This window comes from Urocitellus parryii, chromosome 5 (genome assembly GCF_045843805.1).
Source record: "Urocitellus parryii isolate mUroPar1 chromosome 5, mUroPar1.hap1, whole genome shotgun sequence".
NCBI classification, from domain to species: domain Eukaryota; kingdom Metazoa; phylum Chordata; class Mammalia; order Rodentia; family Sciuridae; genus Urocitellus; species Urocitellus parryii.
In genome coordinates this window covers 70,795,597-70,819,357 of record NC_135535.1, presented here as the reverse complement: position 1 = coordinate 70,819,357, position 23,761 = coordinate 70,795,597, and the positions used below count along the sequence as shown (strand labels likewise).

General features: G+C 33.6%; 1 protein-coding gene across 2 annotated transcripts in view; it reads right to left on the bottom strand.

Annotated features, from left to right (window-relative positions):
- Nell2 (neural EGFL like 2) overlaps positions 1 to 23,761 on the bottom strand; it is a 367,974-nt gene that overhangs the window by 195,729 nt on the left and 148,484 nt on the right. For both annotated transcript variants that reach the window (XM_026401419.2, XM_026401420.2), the window contains one exon: positions 885 to 976. In XM_026401419.2, the coding sequence (XP_026257204.1) occupies positions 885 to 976 (92 nt within the window). The remainder of the gene's footprint in view (positions 1 to 884; positions 977 to 23,761) is intronic.

Below are 23,761 nucleotides of genomic sequence, written 5' to 3'. Positions count from 1 at the left end.
CAACTTCATAAAGCCTTAATTTAGCAGAATAGTATTTTTATTTATTATGAAGAATATTTATAACTATTAATATATATTTTAAAAAGACAATGGGAATGACTTTATTTGAAAAAAAAACAATAATCCCAGTGGCTCAGGAGGCTGAGGCAGAAGGATCACAAGTTCAAAGCCAGCCTCAAAAATTTAGCAAGATCCTAAACAACTTATCAAGCCCCTGTCTCAAAATTAATTAAAATATATATATATATAAAGAGTTGGGGATATGGCTCAGTGTTTAAGTAACTCTGGGTTCAATCTCTGGTACCAAAAATAAATATAATTGATATTTTGAATTTTCTTTTTACACTATAATTTGAAGATAGTATACTGTGGTTTGGATGTATAATGTCTCCCAAAAGCTCATATGTTGAAGTCTGATCCCTGATGAAGCAAGGTTCAGAGTTAGGGCTTTTAGGTAATGATTAGATCATAAGGGGTCTAAATTTCATCAGTAGATTAACCCATTGAAAGCTAAATGGACTAGTGGGAGGTGAGACCTAGGTGGAAGAAGTAGGTCTCTGGGAACATGCCCTGGAAGGGTTGTCTTATCACCAGTCCATTCTTTCTGCTTCCTGGCTGTCATAAGTTGAGCAGATTTCCCTTGTCATACCGTCCTGCCATGATGGTCTGCCTCATCTCAGACCCAAAGTAATGGAGCTAACCAACTAGAATCCTCTGAAACCATGAGCCAAAAAAAGACTTTTCTCATCTAAGCTGTTCTTGTCAGATATTTTGGTCACAATAATGAGAAGCTGACTAACACATGTTATTACAAGGGTGAGCTTTTAAAGAAACACTATATTATATAATTGAAACAATTCTGAAAGACTAGTGGATCTCCTTACCTTACACTCATAGAGAACACACACACCAGAAGAGGAATAGACTGTATTTCGTTCTCCTTCAAAGTAGGTTCTTCCTTGAAATTGGCATATTGCTTTGGAATAAAAAAATACATATATTGATGTTTTATTAGGAAAAATAGCTTCAAGGTACTCAAATCATTTCACAATAGTATTTCATGTGTTCTCACACCTTTCTAGGTGTTTGAATGTCTATAAACCTAAATCCAGCCTACCATAAGGTATATGTAAATGTAAATTATCATCTTGCTAATTGAGAGAGTAAAATAAGGTACAAAAAAAGCAATAGCAGGCTGGGATTGTGGCTCAGTGGTAGAGTGCTTGCCTAGCATGCTTGAGGCACTGAGTTTGATCGTCAGCACCACATAAATAAAAGATATTGTGTGCACTTAAAGCTAAAAAAATTTAAAATAAATATTTTTTTTAAAGTGATAGCAAGTTAAAATAAGATTCTGAAAAAGAAATGTCAAAAGTCAGGCTTACAGACAATTATTTGCCTGAGAGATGATGCCCTACTTACAACATATTAGGCAGCACTTAGTTTGGCAACAAATCACAGGCAACAAAATATGAAGAAGGTTCATTTTTATACATACTTTCAGACTTTTAAAACAGAAAATTAGAAAGAAGCTATTTTAATTTTGGCAAATGCAAGCTTTATGTTTTACAATTTATTATTACTATTCATGTGTAAATATGAGTTAACATGAGGATGATAAGATGATTTAATCTGGGCCTGCCTTGTTTACAACCAATTTTATAGATATTTAAAACACAACATCAGTGGGAAAACATGTTTTAATAAAAGCGCATAAAGTATCAAATAATTTCTTTCTTAAACTTGCAAAATATTTACAATTCATGGAAACATTTATTTACCCAACAAAAATCGTTTGCTTATTTTGAAGGGAGTATTTCACACTACCCATTTCACTTAAACAAAGGAAAGGTTTACCTTGAGGTTAATGAAGCCTAATCTTCAGGATCTTTCTCTGCCTTAGGCCCCTTCTAAGATTCAAAACTGACTTTCACTTTTATAATTTTGTATTATTTTCTTTGAAGGGTGCACAATATTGTAGATGTTTCAGTTCTCAATAACATCTAGATCTACCCTAAGATAATTACTTCAAGGAAGTGATTATCTGATCAGCCCAAGATAATTACTTCAGTGGAAGTGATCATCTGATGCAAACAGATTCTGACCCTTTCTTCCCCAAGTTTACTAAAGGCAACTTTTTATTTCAGTCATATAGATTTTACGAAGTGAATATGTGCATTTCAATTTAATTCCATTACATAAATTAGAAGTAATTCTTTCACTCTTTGGAATTTATATTACCCAATTTTCCTTAAATGCTTCAACTTACCAATAATCATTGCCAACATAGAAACTAGCCACATTTTTATTACTTTCAATATATTATTGTACAATGCTAATACCCACAGTAGAACCCAACTTTCATCTTCACTGAAAAAATAATTGATTATTTAAAGCTACACATTAAAATATTGGAAACCATGCATATATTTTAAAGATCCAGCCTTCAACTGATTTTGTTATTCAGATTTTATTAACAAATTTGACTACATAATATATACCTACCAGCCAATTGATTTTAAACTTTTTGGAGCTTGCTGGAAAAGAATACAACTTGTTTGCCTAAATTACATTACTTAAAGGCTGACTGAAATTTGCTCACTCATGAATATTCAAAAGAAAACTACAGATATGTCAGTTGCATATTATCTATAATATCATGCATTAAAATAACATGTGCATTTACTTAATGAACTCAATTGATTGCAAAGTATATCTCTTCAATGTGTAATTTAGAATATGCTCTTTTCTTATGAAACCCAGTAAACTCAAAATATCAAGTTCTGACATTCCATGTTTAATTAGACTTAATAAGTACTGCATTTTATAAGATAATGAGAATAAATAAAACCTTTCTTATTTCTATTCAGCACCTGCCACTCAAAGGTTTCTAAGCCTATTAAATGACTTGATAACTGCAACCTATTCAAGTCCAAGGATATGTAGAAGATAAAAATTATTGCTCTAAGTCTTTCTTACTCAAAGGGGGGAATCAGTACAAAATACAAGGAAAATTCTTCTCATACAAAGCCTATGATAATTTAATATTCATTCAAAGCAGATGGATCTTCTGTTCTAAACTCTTAATTCAAAATATGCATCTTGTGAGACAATAGGGCACCAAATGGAGATTGGCAGAGAGGGAGAAAGCACAAAAATAAATGAGATCATTAGTTTTTTTTTTTCCCATTTCAAGAAATGTACATAAATGGTGAACCTGGCTTAGGTAAACCCAAAATGAATACATTTCGTCTCATTTATTTTTTTGATCAGTTGCTGTGATTCTCCGTAATACTAAGGTTTACGTGAAATATTCAGTAATAACAGTAGGGTATGTTTTCCCTAGGCTTTATGTGAAGAGAATGAGAAAAGCTGTAATGAGTCCTGAAAACACTGCAAGAAATAATGAAAACACCATTAGAATGGTTGTGGGACTTTTCAAAAAGAAAAATGAGAGAGCATATAGTCATATTACTCTATTCATACATTTAACAAATATGGACTGAACTCCACCTACATGCAGATATTCTGCTATGTACTGGTATTCTGAAATTAATAAGACATATTTGCACCCTCACTATTTAATAGGGCAGACAGACTCACCATCAACTAATTTCAATAAAAGCCAAACTGAAATTCTATTAAAGAATCCATAAGGTCCAGAGGAGCATGGGAAAATGTGTGGTGAACTTCTGGGAACAGTTGGATAAAGGTTAAGAAAACAAAGGCTGATCAAGGACCCTAACTCTGGTAACAACAGGAAGTTGTTGGCACACTAGGGCTAAGGAACAGGAGGAAGAAATGGTTTTACTGGAGCCCAATGTGAGCCACAGTTACGGAGGAGAGGCTGCCTAGGGAGAGCTGTAATCTTGACAGCACAGCTACTGGCAGAGACTCACACTGTGCAAAGAAAGAACAGGGAAGAAAAATGAAAGCCCCTCTCTCCTGCCTTTCAATTTCCTGCCAGTGCCTTCCATTGGCAAAACCTACACAAAACTTCCTGCCAATCAAGGAAACTAGAGAGATGCAGTCTGCAGAAGTCAACTTCCTGGAGTACAAAACAGGAGAGAATGAAACTGAGAGCATGGTGTGCACTGGAAGAATAACTCACTATAGGTTGTTAACAGGTCTCCTTTACAAGAATACATTGTTGAGAGGGTCTAAAAGAGAATATAACACAGAACAAACAAGTTTTGCAGAGAAAAAAAGAGACAGATTTTTAAAAGATAAGTCTACTTCAAGGAAAATCCGAGCAGCTTATCAAAATAAGGCCCACGGGCAGTCACAGGGTAAAATTAGGGAACTATGCCCTGGAAGATCAAGTGTCTAAACACAGGAAGGCAAGCAGACGAGCTCTATATCCTGATTTCAACTAAGGTCTGCCCATGTAGGTATCAGAGTCAAAGTTTTAGCGAAAAGAACAATCACTGTGGCTATCACAATAAATATGGAACTACCTCTAGAATTCCCCAAACAAACAAACAAAAAAACCTGCCTGCTTACTTTTCTAATAGAGTATAAGTAAAAGAAGTCACTTCCTAACAATATAGAAATGGAATAATTATTTTTACTGTAGTGAATTCTTCTGTAAAAAAATTGCATTCATATGTTTATAATTTCCCAATTTTGTTGTGTGTCCATAAGTGTGTGTGTGTGTGTGTGTGTGTGTATGTATGTATGTATTGAAAGGCATGAGATGGCATGGATACAGTTTGAAAGCCATCAGTTGTGAAAAGTTTGTGAAAAATATTAAGTTCCTGTGACATACTCCAGATTCCTATTACTTCAAACTATTTACCAGCTTAAAACAGAATTTAATCAATTAGGCCATATTTTCAAAAACCTATATAGAGTGATTGATTGAATAAATTACTTATATTTTATTAGATGGAGAAGCTTTATATATTTTAAGGTATGAAGTTTCAGGGAGATGTATGTATTCTAATAGGCTTTTTACTTTGCAGACTAATAAAGTAGACTCCTATAAAATCAGACAAATCCTCTACATAACTCTTCAGTTATTACTTTTAATCAATGTCAAATGCTTATTTATTGTGACTGGTAGATGCTGTTGTTTGCATAACTCCAGGGGAAACTATTTACATCACAATCTATGTGAATTATTTCACCCAGAGCTTTCCAATGCACAGCCTATTCAAGCATTAAGTGAGGACATTCATAAGGACTTGGAGAAATTTAATAGGATAATATAATAATTAGTGTAAATGTTTTACCAAAATTAAGTTAAACACTGAAAATTGCATAGTTACTAATACCATAATTATATTGAAGTCAGCAGAAACCACTAATATGAATTCTTTTCACTTTGTTTTTCCCCATTTAAAAGTATAATACAATTAAGAGCCAATGGAAAGGCATGAGATGGTATGGATACAGTTTGAAAGCCATCAGTTTTGAAAAGGTGAAAAGTAATTTATAACACAGATTAAGAAACATAGATTCAGGCGGACTGAAATTCAAACAAAAAATCTCAAACTCTCAAGGTTTGTTCAATTATTTGGGGTAAATTCTCACCCAGATTCTTGTTTGATGAAAATTAAAATAAGTTAAGAAATCTTCTTTAAACCTCATCTTTCCCTTTACCTCTGGTCCCATCTTTGGATTGTGCATCTTATGATAAAAGCAAATGAAAGAAACAAAACTGAAAATTCTAAAGTATACATTAAAATCCTGATTTACTGGTCATTAGTGCAGAGCTAACAACTACATTTTCCTCTAATGAGATTTAAATCAACTTCTATAATCCTGTGTAGAAAGAATTCTCCAAATTTCTCTCCAAATATTTTAGAATATATAAGCAACAGAGCATATCATATTTCACTTCTAAAATTTTCATCTTTCAATCCACATTTAGCTTTTCCTTTTTATTAGTAGATCAAAAATGGATGCATCTACTTTAAATTTCCCAACTGGTATCAACACCTTTAAAAGTGATCCAACACATAATTAAAAATTATAGATACCAAAAAGAAAGCCAGCAAAGTCACTTCAGTAAGACTTACAGTTTCTTTAAAATTCTTTTTGAAAACACCAAGTATCAGTGATCTTTGGATTAATTAAGTTGTTTGTTAAGGTCAGAGTTTTATATGTTTTTTTGAAATCTGCATTGCCTTTAAGAGAGTTCTTTCAAATTCCATGTATAATAGCAGTTTTTATTTTGAGCATACATGACAGCTATTTATAGGTGGTATACAAATGGAAATCTGTGGACAGGAACTATCTCATTAACTATAATTATGTACATTTCTTTTGTTGTAGTTTTAAAAAAATAATGCGCAATAAATGGATGCATGAGGCAAACTGAAATTCAAACAAAAGTTTTTCAATATTCTTATAGGACTCTGCTCAGCTATGCTGCATTTATCTATCCCAGAATTTTTTCTTTGTAATCTGGACTCATTTGGAGTCAGTTTTTAACAACCTTCTTTTTTTCTAGCTAGTTGTATGCATTTTTAACTTCCCCATCTGAGGACAGGGCCAGTGTTTTGTTTATCTTTAGAATAATTTAGCACCTAGCACTGGCCCTGCATAATAAACCCTCAAGGATTATTCAATTATTTTTGGTAAGTTCTCACCCAGATTCCTGTTCAATGAAAAGTTAAAATAAGTCTAAAATTCCTTTTTAAACCTCACTTTTCCCTTACATCTGGCCTCATCTTTGGATTTTGCATTTTATGATAAAGGTTCTACTGGGTCTCACACAAAGATTCTGCCCTTTCTATAAAATGATCAAAAAACTGAAATAGGAGCAGGTTTGTCTTAAGAGTAAGAAAATAGCTGGTTAGTGTCGTAGTAATAGCTTAAAATTAATATAAATAATACAAGTTAACATGCTTGAAGGAAGTCTGCTTGGACAATTTGATGACAAAACATTTTCCTTCCCCTCAGTAACACCAATTTTTGTGAGTGAACGCTATTTAAAATGAACAGAAGTTCAGAGTGCTTAAATAATTCACAAATTCATTAATTATACATGATTGCTTCCTTTAACTAAATCTCATTAATTGTTTGGGAATTTAGTTGTTTGCAAAACTAATATTAGAGTTCAGGAAATGAGATCACAGGAATAGTTGTACAACCCTCCCCTGTCCTTGGGCTTCTAAAGAACCAAAGAGTGCTTCTCCTAGGGGGCCTTAATTCAGGTCAGTAGCCTATTCTTCCAAAAAAAGAACAGGCCATGAAATGCCACAAATATAGCAGTAGTGAGGGGTTAGGAGGCAACGGAGGATAAAAATAAGTTTCAGAATAGAATGAGAGGAAAAATTCAAATATCCAGTCCAGATCAGCCTTTGGGTTAGAGGACTTATATACTGGGTAAACAAAATTTGGATATTTAAAGGATACCAACACAAAGATTAAGGCTACTGCTGGCAGGAGAGATTCTGCGCTGTTGACTCTTACTTAATTTTACTTCTTGAAATTGCAACCTAAAACATATTCTGAAATTCCTTTGATTTAACTACCTTTCCATCACTAGTCTTATTCTTGATCCTGGCTCATATGCCAAAGAATGGTGTCTTTAAAATGTAATCAATTCACATTTAGTTACCTGAAGATAAGAAAAATAAATTTAATGAGTGGAGGTAAAGATTTGAAGGAAAATACAGTATTTTGTCAGTACCCAAATACTATTAAAGTGATAGAACATAAACACACATGAGGTGATAGGTTTCATTATCACTTTCCAAAGAAAATATAATGTATAACATAATAAAGAAATGTTCACACATTGTCAGTTTCAAAACCAAGACTAGAATCCATCTGATAGTCCTTTTGTGTAACTTTTCTTACCACTAAAAACTCAGTGAATTCAGTCAAAAGAAGAACTAATTTTTGGTTTAACTTTGTGAAACATTTTTTCTAAAACTGGTACCTTTTAGCCACATGTTGCTTTGATATTAAAGTGAAAATGCTGAATGTAACATGCTTTGTAAATTGTAAAGAATTATGCTTTTTGCTATAAACACATATTACTCAATTAAGAGATTATGCATAAATACCCTGAAACTGTGACTATGCTGTTTCAGAACAGCCTGTGGTGTGCAGGCAAAACAAGAAGGGGGAAAACACTGTGGGGATAGATCTATGAGGAGGACATTTTTGCAGAAAAGTTTCCTGAGAGTTATATTAAAAAGCTCTTCTATTATGCAACCAATATGAGTCAAGGGAGGAGAAGAAGCTCAAGGTTAATTAAGAGAGCAAGATCTGTGTAGAATAAGACAAGCAGAAGGCACAGTACCATGAAGAGGGAATAGAGAGCTGAGTGAGCAGACAGGGACAGAAGAATTCAAAAGTAGACTTAAGATGGAACAGGACAAAGAAAATCAGAAAGTAACAAAATGAGAAACAATAGAAGCAAAGAAATTTCATAAAGATATGCAGCAAGACTGGCCACACATGAAAATGTTTACTGAGAACCTCCTGTCCCCAGGCTCTGTAGTAGGAGTCATCTTCCCTGCTTTCAAGAACCATTCAGCTTAGTGTGGGAAACAATGGGCGCATTAACAACTATAGACAACTCAGGAAGAACAGAGTCTTAGAAAAGTGGCCTTGTAGAACAAGTTTGGAATGAGTTTTCTACTTTTAAAGTTTTTGGAATAATTTGAGAAGAAATAGTTTCAACTACATTTTAAAAGTTTGCTAGAATTCAGCAATGAAGTCATCTGATCCTGGAAGTTTCTTTGTTGGGAAACTTTTTTATGACTAATTCAAACTTGTGACATATATTGGTTTCCTATTCTGTTGGCTCAATTTTCGTTGTATGTGAAGTACTTTTCTTTAGTATTTAATTTGAATTGTATTTCATTGTGGTCTTGAATGTACAAAGAAAACATAAAACTCTTGAGTAAACTGAGTCAAAGAATAAATCAAAAAGGAAATTAGAAAATATCCTGAGGGCTATGGATAAAGGTCAGTGGTAGAGCATTTATTTCCCTAGCATATGTGAAAGCTAGCATGAAATTTTTAGTGTAAGTTTTTGTTTTGTCTTGATTTTTTAAGTGGAGCAAGATAGATACTTTCCCAGAAATCTGAAGAGAGATATTTCTAATCCTGTTTGATCTCATAATATTTTATAGTTTTGTTACTTAATATAAGAGCACGTTTTTTAAGTATTGTGAGTGTATTGATTTTTTCCAAATAATTCAACTGCATTTTTATAAAACAATATATTTTTCTTTCAAATTCATTTCAAATTTCACTGGATTGTATATTATGTATGTATTTATAAGTTGTTAATAATATTACAATTATAATATAAATACAATTGACAGAAGCAGGATTAGAAACAAACCTCTGGTTAGCATGAAATAATATCTTAGAAACATAATGTACAAGGTTAGCCTCAAGCTAATGAAAAATTTTTATTTTTTACCAATGGAAATTGTAGATGAGTTTTCCTCAAATCATCTAGAGGTCTCATTTAAAAGCAAATATTGATGCGGTAGATCTGGAGCAAAAGATGAGATTCTGCATGTTTTACTAGCTACAGTTGATACAGTTGACTGTTTCACTGGTCAGATCTTAGGTAAAAAAGAAATATATCAGTGATTATTAACTTCACTTTACATAATCCTGCATATAAGGAAATGGTTGAAGGCACCAATATATGAAAACCAGATCAGTTATATTAGAATCTCTAAGGGACATGCCCAGGTATAAATTGTTCTTAAGAGCATCCAGGTTGTTCTAATGTTCAACCAATATTACAGATCACTGAGATAGACTAAACCAACTGTCAATTTAGAGATCTTTGAGTATAAATGTCAATCCCAGTAATTCACCAGATGGTGTTTTAAGAACCTGACCAAACTCATTCCGAAGGATTCTCAACTTCTAGTTTACTTATGAATGTTTATAACTCCAAATAAAAAGTAATAAAAGTAATGGAAATGTATAGAAATGGAGAGAAAATGAGAGATGGAGAAGGAGAAGGAAAGATGAAAGGAGAATGAGAAAGAAGTTGGGAGACAAAAAGGAGAGGAGATAGAGACAGAGAAATTCATGTATAAATTGCAGCACTGGGCATTAAATCTCATTAAATACACCTGTATTTGTACTTTGGAACAAAACATTTGTTGAAATGCATCTCATTCTTTTCAAATGACATTTCTCTTTAAGATTAGGTAAAAATTTTGACAGGTGTAGCAATTACTTCAAATGTAAATGAACTGAACTCCCCATTCAAGAGATACTGAGTGTCTGAATAGATTGAAAAAACAAACAAAAATTATCTAGCTATATGCTCTCTACAAAAGACTGGTTTTAGATTTAAGGAGACTAATAGGTTGAGAATCAATGAAGGTAAAAGATACAATGTAAATGGTAATCAAAAGCAAAGAGGGATATATATATTCTCCCCTCTAACAATGGACACTTATATATATAAAGCAAATGCTGACAGAACTGAAGGTAAAAATAAATAGTAGAAAAACAACAATAAGAGATTCTAGTATACCACTTTCAATAATGTATAGAACATCCAGAAAATAAATCAGTAACTAAACAGTGGACTTGAAGAACACACTAAGCCAAATGGACCTAACAGACAAATACAGACCATTGTATGCAACAGTTACAGAATATATATACTTCTAAAGTACTCCAGGATAAATCATGCTAGATCACAAAACACATCTTAACAAATTTAAAAGATTGTAATTTCTTCTCCAACCACAACTAGAACTCATTAGCAGTAGGAAAACTGGAAAATTCTCAGATTCATGGACATTATCACAACCTTGAATAAACTGAGTCAAATAATAAATAAAAGAGGAAATTAGAAAATATCTTCAGGGCAATGGATTTAGGTCACTGTGAGCATAGCATGTGTGTAGCATATGTGACCCTTTGGGTTGAATCCAGGAAAGAAAGGAAGGAAAGAAAAGGGAAGGAGAAAAAAAGAAAAAATATCTTGAAGCTAATAAAAAAGAAAATATAGCATAATAAAATTTATAGGACACAGCAAAACCATTGCTCATGAGAAGTTTAAAAGCAGTAAATACCACAAAAAAAGAAAGAAAGAAAGCAAGGAAGGAAAGAGGGAAGGGAGGGGAAGAGATAAAAAGAATTATCTAAAAAAAATCCACTTAGCATTTCAATTTTTCAAAATGAAAAAAAAATTATATTAAAATTAGCAGAAAGAAAAAATAATAAAAAATAGAGCAGAAAAATATGAGTTAAAAACCTTAATAGAAAATAATCAATAAAACTCAGAGTTGATTTTTTAAAATGAAAATTCAAGAAAATTGATGAGCCTTTAGCCAGACTGAAAAAAGAGAGATTTCACATAAAATCAGAAATTAAAGTAGATATATTATAACCAGTGTCACAGAAATAAAATAGGTCATAAGAGACTACTATGAATAATTATATGCAAACACATTGCATAACCTGAAAGAAATGGATAGATTCTAGAAATGCCTAACCTGTCAAGATGAGTCATGAAAAAATTAAAAATATGAATGGAAGGCAGTCATGATGCTCTACACATATAATCCCAGCTCTCCTGGAGGCCAAGGCAAGAAAACACAAGTTCCAAACTAGCTTGTGAAATTTAGTTAATCCTCCCCAAAATGGGCTGGGAAAGTATCAGTGGTATAGAGCACTTGCCTAGTATGTACAAGACATGAGTTTACTCCTCAATGATGGGTTTAATCCCAACAATCACACTCTCTCTCTTAAACACACATTTAAACACTCTCTCTCTCTCTCTCTCTCTCTCTCTCTCTCTCTCTCTCTCACACACACACACACACACAGCAGATCTATAACTGGTAAGGATATCGACTCATTTATCAAAAATCTCCCAAGAAAATCCCAGGACAAGATGATTTCACTGCAGAATTCTACCAAATATTTAAAGAAAAATTTATACCAATCCTTCCCAAATTCTTCTACAAATGATTTTAATAATGTGGAACACTTCCAAATTCATTTTACGAGACCAATATTAATAACACTGGTATCAAAGCTGGACAAAGACATCACAAGAAAAGAACATTACATAACAATATCTCCAATAAATACATGTACAAAAATCCTCAGCAAAACTCTAGCAACCTGAATTCAACAAGATATTGAAAGGATTATATGTATGACAAAGTATTTCCTCTGGAATGCAACAATAGCTCAACATATGAAAATAAATCACTGAAAGACTGACTATATTATTAAGCTAAGGACAAAAATTGTGATTATCTCAATATATGTGGATAAAGCACCAACAAAATTTAACATCATTTCATGACAATAAACCAGGAACAGAAAGAAAGTTCTTCCATATGATAAAAAGTTCATGTAAAGGTTTTTCCCTAGGATCAAGAAAAAGGCAGCATTGCCCACTCTCACCATTGCTTTCAGCTCAGTACTAAAAGCCCTAATTGGAAAGATTAGGTAAGAAAAAGAAATACAAAGCATCCACATAAAAAAGGAATAAATAGGGGCTGGGGATGTGGTTCAGTAGCAGAACGCTTGCCTAGCAAGTGTGAGGCACTGTGTTCGATTCTCAGCATCACACATAAAAAAATGAATAAAATAAAGATCCATCAACATCTAAAAAATATATTTAAAAAAGGAATAAATAAAATTATCTTTGTTAGTAGATGTCATCACCTTATATGTAGAAACTCTAAGGATTCCACTAAAGACCCATTAAAATTCATACACAAATATAGCTGAGTTATAGGAAAGAAAAATTAGCTGTTTATACACAAGGTACATTGTGAAACATAATATTTACAGTAATGTCAAGACTAAAATACTCAGGAAGAAACCCAACCAATGATGTGAAAGACACCAATATCTATAAAACACCACTTAAAGAAATTAAAGGAGACAAAATTATAAAAATCCATCCATATTTTCAGAATGAAAAATTTAACATTATTCTAAGGTCCATAATATCCAAAGCAGTCTACAAATTCAATGCAATCCCTATCAAAATGCCAACATCACTTTAAGAGTAAGGAAAAAATGAAATTGGCATGGAAACCCAAAAAATCTCAAGTAGCAAAATAATCTTCAGGAAGAAGAACAAAGTTAGAGGTCTCCCACTTCATGACTTATAAAGCCACACCTTATAAAACAGTATGATATTGGCATATATAAAAGACACATAACCATGAAACAGATCAGAGAGCTCAGAAATAAAAATCACATGCACATGGTCAAATGATCTTCACCATGATGTAAAATACATGACAAGGAGGGCAGAGGTTCTTCAATAAATGGTGCTGGGAAAATTAGATATCAACATACACAAATAAAACCCATTACACAGTACATAAAAACCAACTCAAAATGGATTGAAGATCTGAAACTAGGTAACTCCTACATGAACTTACAAAGGAAAGGTTTCACAATATTGGTCTTGGTAATACCCCTTTTAGATAGGAAATCAAAAATATAAGAACAAAAGCAGAAAAGAACACTATAGGTCAAATAGTACTACATTAAATGAAAAATCTTCTGCATAGTAAAAAAGAGCAATTAGCTCTCTCTCCTGATAGTCCCTTGTGTAACCTCGCTGCCCCACTGGGTGGCTCGAGGCAGGAGCCAAAGGGAGAGCCTTCTCAGACCTGGTCAAAGAAAAAGGTTGGTAGTCACGTCACCCTAATTGGAGTAGGGGAAGAGCAGAGCCGCCTCCCGCACCCGGAACAGGCCCAGCGACCCGCTGGCTTGGTAGACACATCACCCCAATTGGAGTAAGGGCAGAGCAGAGACACCGCCCACGCCTGCAAGGTAGGTAGACCTGCAAACGACCGGCAGAACAGGCCCAGCGGCCCGTCAGCGTGGTAGACAGATCACCCCAATTGGAGGAGGAGCACAGCTGCGGCCAACCCCTGCAAGGGAGACTTTTCAACTATACAAGAGCAATATAAATATATAGGGGGAAAATTCAATAACACAACAGTTTCACCAAGCAGAAAAAAATGCGAGCAGTATGAAAAGACAAGGAAAGAAAGGACCACAAGCAATGCAGGTCAACTCAACTTTAGAAGAGGTAATAGCTGAAGGAGATGGAATTTCAGATAAAGAATTAAGGATATACATGCTTCAGATGATCTGGAGTCTCAAGGAAGACATTAGACAGCAAAATCAGACAATGAAAGATCACTTCGACAATGAATTACATAAACAAATCCAAGAAGCAAAAGATCAACTATACAGGGAGATATAGGTAATAAAAAACAAACAGAAATCCTAGAAATGCAGGAAGCAATAAACCAACTTAAAAACTCAATTGAGAATACTAGCAGCAGAGTAGAACACTTAGAAGATAGAACATCAGACAATGAAGACAAAGTATTTCAACTTGAAAAGAAAATAGACAGCTCAGCAAGACTGTTAAGAAACCATGAGCAGAACATCCAAGAAATATGGGATAACATAAAGAGACGAAACTTAAGAGTCATTGGGATACAGGAAGGCATAGAGGTCCAAACCAAAGGAATGGGCAATCTATACAATGAAATAATACAAGAAAACTTCCCAGACTTCAAGAAGGAGACAGAATCCCAAATCCTAGAAGCCTACAGGACGCCGAATGTGCAAAATCATAAGAGATGCACACCTAGACACATTATAATGAAGATGCCCAATATACAGAATAAGGAGAGAATTTTAAAAGCTACAAGAGAAAGGAAGCAGATTACATTTAGGGGTAAACCAATCAGGATAACAGCTGATCTTTCAACACAGACTCTGAAGGCTAGAAGATCTTGGAATAACATATTTCAAACACTGAAAGAAAATGGGTTCCAACCAAGAATTGTGTATCCAGCGAAATTAAGCTTCAGGATGGAAGATGAAATTAAAACCTTCCACGATAAACAAAAGTTAAAAGAATTTGCAGCTAGAAAACCATCTCTTCAAAACATCCTCGACAAAATATTACAGGAAGAGGAAATGGAAAATAACAATGAAAACCAACAGTGGGAGGTAGTACAATAAAGGGGGGAAAATAATCAAAGAGGAAAACAAACCATGTTTAGTAACATAAATAAACAAATATGCCTGGAAGAACAACCCATATCTCAATAATAACCCTAAATGTTAATGGCTTAAACTCACCAATTAAGAGACACAGGCTAGTAGAATGGATCACAAAACAAGACCCAACAATATGCTGTCTACAGGAGACGCATTTGATAGGAAAAGACATACATAAACTGAAGGTGAAAGGTTGGGAAAAATCTTATCACTCATATGGACTTTGGAAACAAGCAGGAATGTCCATACTCATATCAAATAAAATAGATTTCAAGCCAAAGTTAATCAAAAGGGATAAAGAGGGAAACTACTCACTGCTCAAGGGAACCATACACCAACAAGACATAACAATCATAAATATATATGCCCCAAACAACGGTGCAGCTATGTTCATCAAGCAAACTCTTCTCAAGTTCAAGAGTCTAATAGACCACCATACAATAATCATGGGAGACTTCAACACACCTCTCTCACCACTGGACAGATCTTCCAAACAAAAGTTGAATAAGGAAACTATAGAACTCAATAACACAATTAATAACCTAGACTTAATTGACATATATAGAATATACCACCCAACATCAAGCAGTTACACATTTTTCTCAGCAGCACATGGATCCTTCTCAAAAATAGATCATATATTATGTCACAGGGCAACTCTTAGACAATATAAAGGAGTAGAGATAATACCATGCATCTTATCTGATCATAATGGAATGAAACTGAAAATCAACGATAAAAGAAGGAAGGAAAAATCATGCATCACTTGGAGAATGAACAATAGGTTACTGAATGATCAATGGGTTATAGAAGACATCAAGGAGAAAATTAAAAAATTCTTAGAGATAAATGAAAACACAGACACAACATATCGGAAGCTATGGGACACATTGAAAGCAGTTCTAAGAGGAAAATTCATTGCTTGGAGTTCATTCCTTAAAAAAAGAAAAAACCAACAAATAAATGATCTCATACTTCATCTCAAAATCCTAGAAAAAGAAGAGCAAAACAATAGCAAAAGAAGTAGAAGGCAAGAAATAATTAAAATCAGAGCTGAAATTAATGAAATCAAAACAAAAGAAACAATTGAAAAAATTGACAAAACTAAAAGTTGGTTCTTTGAAAAAATAAATAAAATCGACAGACCCTTAGCCATGCTAATGAAGAGAAGAAGAGAGAGAACTCAAATTACTAGTATATGGAATGAAAAAGGCAATATCACAACAGACACTTCAGAAATACAGAAGATAATCAGAAATTATTTTGAATCCTTATACTACAATAAAATAGAAGATAGTGAAGGCATCGATAAATTTATTAAGTCATATGATCTGCCCAGATTGAGTCAGGAGGATATAGACAACCTAACCAGACCAATATCAATGGAGGAAATAGAAGAAACCATCAAAAGACTACCAACTAAGAAAAGCCCAGGACCGGATGGGTATACAGCAGAGTTTTACAAAATCTCTAAAGAGGAACTAATACCAATACTTTTTAAGCTATTTCAGGAAATAGAAAAAGAGGGAGAACTTCCAAATTTATTCTAGGAGGCCAACATCACCCTGATTCCTAAACCAGACAAAGACACTTCAAAGAAAGAAAACTACTGACCAATATCTCTAATGAACCTAGATGCAAAAATCCTCAATAAACTTCTGGCGAATCGGATTCAAAAACATATAAAAAAAAATGTGCACCATGATCAAGTAGGATTCATCCCTGGGATGCAAGGCTGGTTCAATATACGGAAATCAATAAATGTTATTCACCACATCAATAGACTTAAAAATAAGAACCATATGATCATCTCGATAGACGTGGAAAAAGCATTCGACAAAGTACAGCATCCCTTTATGTTCAAAACTCTAGAAAAACTAGGGATAACAGGGACATACCTCAACATTGTAAAAGCAATCTATGCTAAGCCTCAGGCTAGCATCATTCTGAATGGAGAAAAATTGAAGGCATTCCCTCTAAAATATGGAACAAGACAGGGATGCCCTCTCTCACCACTTCTGTTTAACATAGTTCTCGAAACACTGGCCAGAGCAATTAGACAGACGAAAGAAATTAAAGGCATAAGAATAGGAAAAGAAGAACTCAAATTATCACTATTTGCAGATGACATGATTCTATACCTAGCAGACCCAAAAGGGTCTACAAAGAAACTATTAGAGCTAATAAATGAATTCAGCAAAGTGGCAGGATATAAAATCAACACGCATAAATCAAAGGCATTCCTATATATCAGCAACAAATCCTCTGAAATGGAAATGAGGACAACCACTCCATTCACAATATCCTCAAAAAAATAAATAAATAAAATACTTGGGAATCAACCTAACAAAAGAGGTGAAAGATTTATACAATGAAAACTACAGAACCCTAAAGAGAGAGATAGAAGAAGATCTTAGAAGATGGAAAAATATACCCTGTTCATGGATAGGCAGAACTAACATCATCAAAATGGTGATATTACCAAAAGTTCTCTATAGGTTTAATGCAATGCCAATCAAAATCCCAATGGCATTTCTTGTAGAAATAGAGAAAGCAATCATGAAATTCATATGGAAAAATAAAAGACCCAGAATAGCAAAAACAATGCTAAGCAGGAAGTGTGAATCAGGCGGTATAGCGATACCAGACTTCAAACTATACTACAGAACAATAGTAACAAAAACAGCATGATAATGGTACCAAAACAGGCAGGTGGACCAATGGTACAGAATAGAGGACACAGAAACCAATCCACAAAACTACAACTATCTTATATTTGATAAAGGGGCTAAAAGCATGCAATGGAGGAAAGATAGCATCTTCAACAAATGGTGCTGGGAAAACTGGAAATCCATATGCAACAAAATGAAACTGAATCCCTTTCTCTTGCCATGCACAAAAGTGAACTCAAAATGGATCAAGGAGCTTGATATCAAATCAGAGACACGGTGTCTAATAGAAGAAAAAGTTGGCTACGATCTACATACTGTGGGGTCAGGCTCCAAATTCCTCAATAGGACACCCATAGCACAAGAGTTAATAACTAGAATCAACAAATGGGACTTACTCAAACTAAAAAGTTCTTTCTCAGCAAAAGAAACAATAAGAGAGGTAAATAGGGAGCCTACATCCTGGGAACAAATCTTTACTCCTCACACTTCAGATAGAGCCCTAATATCCAGAGTATACAAAGAACTCAAAAAATTAGTCAATAAGATAACAAATAACCCAATCAACAAATGGGCCAAGTACCTGAACAGACACTTCTCAGAGGAGGACATACAATCAATCAATAAGTACATGAAAAAATGCTCACCATCTCTAGCAGTCAGAGAAATGTAAATCAAAACCACCCTAAGATACCATCTCACTCCAGTAATATTGGCAGTCATTAGGAAGTCAATCAACAACAAGTGCTGGCGAGGATGTGGGGAAAAGGGTACACTTGTACATTGCTGGTGGGACTCCAAATTGGTGCGGCTAATTTGGAAAGCAGTATGGAGATTTCTTGGAAAGCTGGGAATGGAACCACCATTTGACCCAGCTATTCCCCTTCTGGGTCTATTCCCTAAAGACTTAAAAAGAGCATACTACAGGAACACTGCTACATTGATGTTCATAGCAGCACAATTCATAATAGCAAGACTGTGGAACCAACCTAGATGCCCTTCAATAGATGAATGGATAAAAAAATGTGGCATTTATACACAATGGAGTATTACTCTGCATTAAAAAATGACAAAATCATAGAATTTGGTGGGAAATGGATGGCATTAGAGCAGATTATGCTAAGTGAAGCTAGCCAATCCCTAAAAAACAAATGCCAAATGTCTTCTTTGATATAAGAAGAGTAACTAAGAACACAGTAGGGACGAAGAGCATGAGAAGAAGATTAACATTAAACAGGGATGAGAGGTGGGAGGGAAAGGGAGAGAGAAGGGAAATTGCATGGAAATGGAAGGAGACCCCTCAGGGGTATACAAAATTACATACAAGAGGAAGTGAGGGGAAAGGGAAAAAAAATACAAGGGGGAGAAATGAATTACAGTAGAGGGGGGATAGTAGAGGATAGGAAAGGCAGCAGAATACAACAGACACTAGTATGGCAATATGTAAATCAATGGATGTGTAACCGATGTGATTCAGGGTAAAAATGGGAGTTCATAACCCACTTCAATCAAAGTGTGAAATATGATATATTAAGAACTATGTAATATTTTGAACAACCAACAATAAAAATTAAAGAAAAAAGAAAAGAAAAAAAAGAGCAATTAGCAGAGTGAAAGGCAACCTACTGAATGGGGAAAAAAAACATTTGCAAACCATATATCTGTTAAGGAGTTAATATTCTTATAATTCAGTAGCAAATAATAATAATAATAACCCAATTGAAAAGAATGAGCAAAGAATTTGAGCAGGTGTATCTCCCTCCACCCCCCAAAAAGGCACAAATACCAACATGTATATGAATAGGTGCTCAACATCACCAATTATCAGGAAAAAAGTAAATCTAAATAATAATGCAATGTTAATTTTCACCTGTAATTAGTAGGATTAGTAGTGTCAACCAGCACACATTTAGTTGACAATCAATAATTTATTACAATAACAAAACACCTTTTTTTATTTTATTGATAAAATTTGTCTCATTTTATTTTGAAAAACAAATAAATAAATATAAAAACAAGTGTTGGCAAAGATGTGGAGAATTAGAACCCTTGTTATATAATGTTGATATGAATATAAATGGGGCAACCTCATTGGAAAACAGGATCCTTAAAAATATGAAAATAGAACCACCATGTGATCTAGCTATCCTACTTTTGGGTAGTTTTTCTTTAAGGATCTCAAAGAGATATCTGCACTCCCATATTCATTGCAGCAATATTCATATTAGTTAAGAAATATAAACAACCCAAGTATCTATCAAGAACAAAGAAAATGTAATATTATTCAGCTTTAAATTGAGAAGTCTTGTTTATGCTACAACATGAATGAATCTTGACTACATTATATAAGCAAAATAAGTCAAGAAAAGCAAGACAAATACTGCATGACTGCAATTAATATAATAAATAAGTAGTCAAACTCATTGCTAGTGGCTGAGAGAAGAAGGAAAACAGAGTTGACATTCATTGCATACAGAGTTTTTAAAAATATTTTTAGTTGTAGATATTCACAATACCTTTATTTTGTTCACTTAGGTTTTTTTTTTTTAAATGTGGTCCTGAGGATCGAACCCAGTACCTCAAGCGTGCTCAGCAAATGGTCTACCAGTGAGCCACAATCCCACCCCACATACAGAGTTTTAATCATATTAGAAGAAAATTTTTAATACTTGCTATAAAATGTGCACATAATTAACAACATACTATAACTTAAAATTTGAAGAGAGTAAATTTCATCTTATATTTTTTACCAAAAAAAGAAAGGAAGAAAAAGAAACTGAATGATTGCCAACATGGAATGTTTTACATATATAATGCTACTGATTTTTAGTTTATTGAATTTTTTCAGTTATTATATTATCTGTAATTTTAGGTTTTGAAATGTATTGAGAGGAAATTTATGGCCCAGTATAAAATTAATATTTGTGTGTGTGTCTTTTTTTATTTGTTTTAATTAGTTACACATGACAGTACAATGATCTTGACATATCATACATTTGAATCAGAGGGGATATAATTTCTCATTTCCCTGAGTATACAGATTGCAGAATTACATTAATATTTGTAGGTATTTTATATGTGCTTAAAGATATATGTAAACTTCATTTGGGGGGCATAGTAATCCATATATGTCCATTAGGTTTGAATTGTTCATAGCACTCAAATGTACTGTATCCCTAATTCTATTTTGTATGTTAATATTCTGTCATTTCTGGCTACATAGTCACCAGTTGTTCCTTGTAGTTCTGTCAATTTTGTTTCATGTATTTTGAGGCTCTATTATTAGGTATTGGACCGGCAAGTGAATTATGGTCCTTGAACTGTCCAGTGACAGAGACAATGTCCCTTCTGGGAACTCTCAGTGCAAAGACAACAATGTGAGATTTCCCAGTTGCTGGGGGGATGTCCTGTTCCATGCCAGCCACAAAATTATCAGTACATTACCTAGGTTGAGATGCTAGCTTCCTGGGGGGTAGAGAATTATGGCATCAAGCTGATAATTGTAATTAGGTTGCACAAAAGTTCATCCTTCATCCTGTATGCTTTGAGGAAACTTTCTCACAGAAAAATTCCTTTGATGTTAAAACCAATATAATAAATATACAAAGCCAGCTCTGGGTCATCCATACCTCATCAGGGGATGGAGATCCACTGGGCCCCAGCTTTTTCTCTATTTATGTGTCTATTTGTCTTTTTAATGCCCATGCATGATTCAGCAATTAGGTATTATAAAAATTTACATTGATGGATCTTCCCTATGATTTGAAATTTTATCATTATAAGTAACTCTAGTGATACATTTTTCCTTAAAGTTTACTTTGATGTTATTCCAAACTAACTCTAATTTGCATGGTCAATATTTTATTGTTCTTTCATGTTTAAATTTCCTGTATTATACCTTAGATTAATATCTGTAACACAGCTGGGTTTTATTAAGTCAGTTTTAAAATATTTATATTTTTAAACTGGACCATTTAGCCCATTGATAATTAATGTGACAAGTGATGTATTTAATTCTTAAATCTACTTTCTTCTTTTGTGCTTTCTCTTTATCTCTTTATCTTTTAATTCTCTGAGATTTTTTTTTTAAATTCCATTTTCCCCTACATTCAGTAGTTAAGCTATTTTAAACTCAGTATCTTTAACTGAAAAAAAAAAAAAAAAACTAAGTTTGGTCAATAACATTAAGGACAATATCCTAATTGTCCCTCAGAAAATAAAAGGATATCAAAATAGTGATCAGTATCAAACATACCAAGATCAGACCTGTTAAATTTAAAAAAATGACAACTTAGCAATGCTCTAAGCAACTTAGTGAGACTCTGCCTCAAAATAAATAATAGAAAAGGCCTAGATATATGGCTCAGTGGTTACATTCCCCTGGGTTCAATCTCTGGTATCAAGAACAAAAACAAGATTTTTTTGGGGGGTGGGAGGTACCAGGGTCTTCGTGTTGCTTAACCACTGAGCTACATCCCCAGCCATTTTTTTTTTCATTTCTTTTATTTTGAGACAGGATCTCCATAAATTGTTTAGGACCTCACTAATTTGCTGAGGCTGGCCTTGAACTTGGGATCATCCTACCTCAGCTTCCTGAGTTGCTAGGATTACAAGAATGCACCACCCTGCCCAGCATAACTTTTATCAAAATATTTACAATAGTACTTTATCTTTTCTGTAAAATTTACACATTAAAAATTTAAATAGATACCTCATACTATATTCATATCAACTTTTAAAAATATTCAGGGTAAAGTTTTCAATTTAACATAAAATGCCTGATTTTTGAGTCCTTTATTTTCCCTGTGTAGCTGCTAAATATTCATTTCCTTGGTACGCTGCTCAGAATACAGCAGTGCTGGCCACTGTAATTAGTAGGATTAATAGTGTCAACCAGCACACATTTAGTTGACAATCAATAATTTATTACAATAACAAAACACCTGTTTTTTATTTTATTAATAAAATTAGCCTCTTTAACAGGAAGATTCTATATTTGACCACTACTTTCATATCCTTTTTTGATTTTTCATGCAAGATATCTCTAAATTATTGTTACTATTATTTTAATTTTTAATCACATCTTTTCCTATGATTATTTTTGACACATACTTCCTATTGCTGTGCAATAATCCCTTATGATAAACACATAGGTCCAGCACTTAGAGCATTATTGCCTGGCTGCATGACAACTGTGATCTACTCTGCCCCTCCCAATAAAGGAGTATTGGCCTACAGAGAATCATGATTCCTCTCTTTTGCTGGCTATTATATATGAATTTTGCTCTTCATTAATTCTATATTATCATTTAATCATTAAACTAAGTCTTCTTCTGTATTTCTGCATAGCTTCTCTAGGTATCCAACAGAGAGAGATTTCTGGCTCTCAAGGGTCAGATTAAAATTCAGATTAAAATAAGAACAAAAAGGACAGAAGAATGGCTACAAAGAAATGCATGACTAACTACAAATTAATAAAATAAAATTATGGACCAGTTGTTAGCTCAATAATGAAGTCATAAGAACTAGTTAGCACTACTCAAGTTAAGATTATGTAGTGAACAAATTAAGGTCCAGTTTATTGTAATATGACTCCTTTGAGAAGCCCCCCTGAGCCTCACAAATGAACAAAGTTTTTCTCTGCTCTATGAATATATAACTTTTTTTTACATATCTCTAACATAGCACCCAGAACATTGTATTGTAATCTACTGTCCTTCGCTAACTATAAACTTATTAAGCAGAAGGACTGTATTATTGTGCTCATATCTCAGCATCTAACCAAGTGCTTAGAACTTGAGCCTATTTGTTCAATTTTTTAAAAGTGCTATCAGAATATATGAATTTGTAATCCTATTTCTAGGCATATGTGTTATAAAAAAATGAAACTAGCATCTCAGAAATACCTACACTCCCATGTTTGTTGCATGACAGCCAAGATATGAAAATAACCTGAGTGTCTATCAACAGATAAATGGATAAAGAATATACGATTACATTCAGACACACACACACATACACACACACACACACACACAGACACACACACACACACACAATTAAATATTATCCAGTCTTTA